At 40.9% G+C, this 2,643-nt stretch overlaps 1 protein-coding gene across 1 annotated transcript; it reads right to left on the bottom strand.

Annotated features, from left to right (window-relative positions):
• Positions 1–1,235: 1,235 nt before the first annotated feature.
• Positions 1,236–2,174, bottom strand: LOC124959940 (putative olfactory receptor 10D4). The gene has a single exon (XM_047518433.1). It carries the CDS (start codon positions 2,169–2,171, stop codon positions 1,236–1,238), a length of 936 nt encoding a protein of 311 aa, XP_047374389.1. The 5' UTR covers positions 2,172–2,174.
• Between the last annotated feature and the right edge of the window lie 469 nt (positions 2,175–2,643).

The following is a 2,643-nucleotide window of genomic DNA, read 5'->3' as shown; positions in this document are numbered from 1 at the left end:
TGCTATGATTTGAAATTATACATTAACATCATGAGATCATCGATAGAGGGGGAAGTGGGTCAAAATGGCCCTTACCTAGATACAAACTAAAGAATGGTTACTAACATCCACACAATCACTGTTCACATGGTACATTGTGTAGGAGCAATAGGAATCAAAAGAGCAATTTTTCTTTACATAGGAATTATCATTCTGTATTGTTAAACATGTCACACTAAGTAACTGATGATGGGTACAGAGGCGGGGTGCTCCCTTGGGATAAGCTTATTTCCTACATAACATGGAGTCTCAGAGCAAAATGGAGTCTGTTTAGTCATTTCCCTTAGAGTCTGGCCTATAACATTCTCATGGAGCCAGATCTGTCAGCCCATCACAATTAGAGGAAGCAAAATGATATATCATTTGTGTCATGAGAAACAAAGGAACATAAACTTCCCATGAAAGGAAAATTTATTATTCCTATTTGAATTTAAACAAAATATTAATTTGTTTTTCTTTATAGACACAGAAATAAATCAACATCTTTTTAAAAAGCCAAATAGCAAACTATTTACATTCAATAGGAGTTTTTTACTTGTTGGTCACCTTTTACAAAAGAGAAATTGATTTTTTTAATATCTAATGAAAAACAATGCAGACTCATCTCTTTCCAGGGGTGTGATAATACAATGAAAATATCTAGATCCAAAGGAATCTGGACACTAAAAACTCTCAAAAATCACACGAGACTGTAATCTAAGAATATATTACCTTAAATGTTAGTAAACTTAGTTTGAATTTTGATGTTGCTTACTGGAAAAATGGAGTTCACACTCTAAAAGAGAAAGGACATAGAATTCTATTGTTACATATTAGCCTTTCCTGAATTTTTTTCTTTCTCTCTCCCTTCCCTCAAGATGTATATGAGTACACTTTAAACTGAGACCATGAAGGAACAGATGTGTTTAATTCTTTCAAATATTTAAAGAACTAAGAAATGCTTTGCGGTACAGCTGTAATGAGAGAGAATTCACACAGCCTGAGATGAGTGTAATGTCAGCTAGCAACACGATCAATGCTATTTCCTTAAAAACACGGGGAGAAAGATAGCCAGTCATATATGTTAAAACAGTGCGATGAAGAGGTAGATTGATTCAGAGTATGTTTTATTTCTATACACCTTCAGAATTGCAGATGAGTATTTGTCCTATAATATGGAAAAACTCAAAATTTATCCTGAAAAGCTTTAGAGTCTTTTATTTATTTTCCAGAACAAGTCTTCTCCGGGGAAATACATGCCTCAGGGCTGATTTGACGTCCTTGTTCCTCAGGCTGTAGATGAGCGGGTTCAGCATTGGAGTCACAAGGTTATTTAAGATCTGAACAACAGCACCCAGCAGGGGCCTGGGGTTGGGCTGTAGGTAAATGATGATGACTGGCCCATAAGCACAGAGAATTGCAGCCAGGTGGGCACTGCAGGTGGAGAATGCTCGTTGCCGGCCCTCTTTGGAGCGAATTTTGGCTATGCAGATCCCAATGCGGGTGTAGGAAACCAGGATGAGAAAAAAGCATATGAGAGACAAAAGACCAACATTAGTAAAACCTACTCTCTGAGCCAGAGATGTGTCCTCACAGGCTAGCAGTAGCACGGCAGGTATGTCACAGAAATAATAGCCCACCTCGTGGGGGCCACAGTAGGGTAACTGGAAGGTGAGGGAGGTTAGGATAGTGGCATGGACACAGCCACCCAACCAGGTCCCTATGGCCAAGACAGAGCACACCTTGTGGTTCATGATGACCATGTACCTCAAGGGAAAGCATATGGCCACAAAGCGGTCATAGGCCATCACTGTGTAGAGGAAACACTCAGTGCAGCCCAGGAAATGGTAGAAGAAGAGCTGGGCAGCACAGCCCTGGAAGGAGATGCCGTGATCCTGCCCTGAGAGGTATAACAACATCTTGGGAGCAGTTGTGGAAGAGAAACCCAGGTCAAAGATTGAGAGGTTTCCCAAGAAAAAGTACATGGGAGTGTGAAGTCGAGAGGAGGAGACGACAGCAGCCAGGATGAGCACATTTCCCAGGAGGGTGCACAGATAAAATGAGGAGAACAGGAAGAAGAGGGCCATCTCTAGGCCCCCTGTCTCAGGGATTCCCAGCAGGATGAATTCGCTCACCGTGGTGTGATTTCTCATTTTTATGGAAGAATCATTTCTTGGTTGTCTGTGGAAAGAAAGCTGTGGCTGAATTAACTATGTACATAAATTTGCTGTGTTTAGATCAATGGAATGCAATGAAGAAGAAAATTATCTAGATATTTAGAGTGATGCTTCCGGAAAAAAATTATCTTGATCTGCCCACATCACCCATGATGGGCATGCCCTTCTACAGCACAGTTCCAATGGCAGATGGCACTCATGAACAATCCCACTCAGCCCCATAGGACTACTCTCCTGTCTTCCATTCTTCATATACACTGTCAGACTGCATCAATTGAATTGTTCCTTTGTGATTCTTGTGGAAGCTATACATGCAAAAGATACGGTGTTTTGCAATAGTCTCATCCTCTGGAGTCCCTGAAATCAGTGCAGATGAATGACTGGTAGCCTCTACCTCAGCCTCCAAAGTGTATGATTCTCTAAGCAGATCCAAGTTAAACACCACTAA

This window comes from Sciurus carolinensis, chromosome 11, assembly GCF_902686445.1.
Source record: "Sciurus carolinensis chromosome 11, mSciCar1.2, whole genome shotgun sequence".
Lineage (NCBI taxonomy): Eukaryota > Metazoa > Chordata > Mammalia > Rodentia > Sciuridae > Sciurus > Sciurus carolinensis.
Note: the sequence above shows the minus strand (reverse complement) of the source record. Positions and strands in the feature narration are given on the sequence as shown.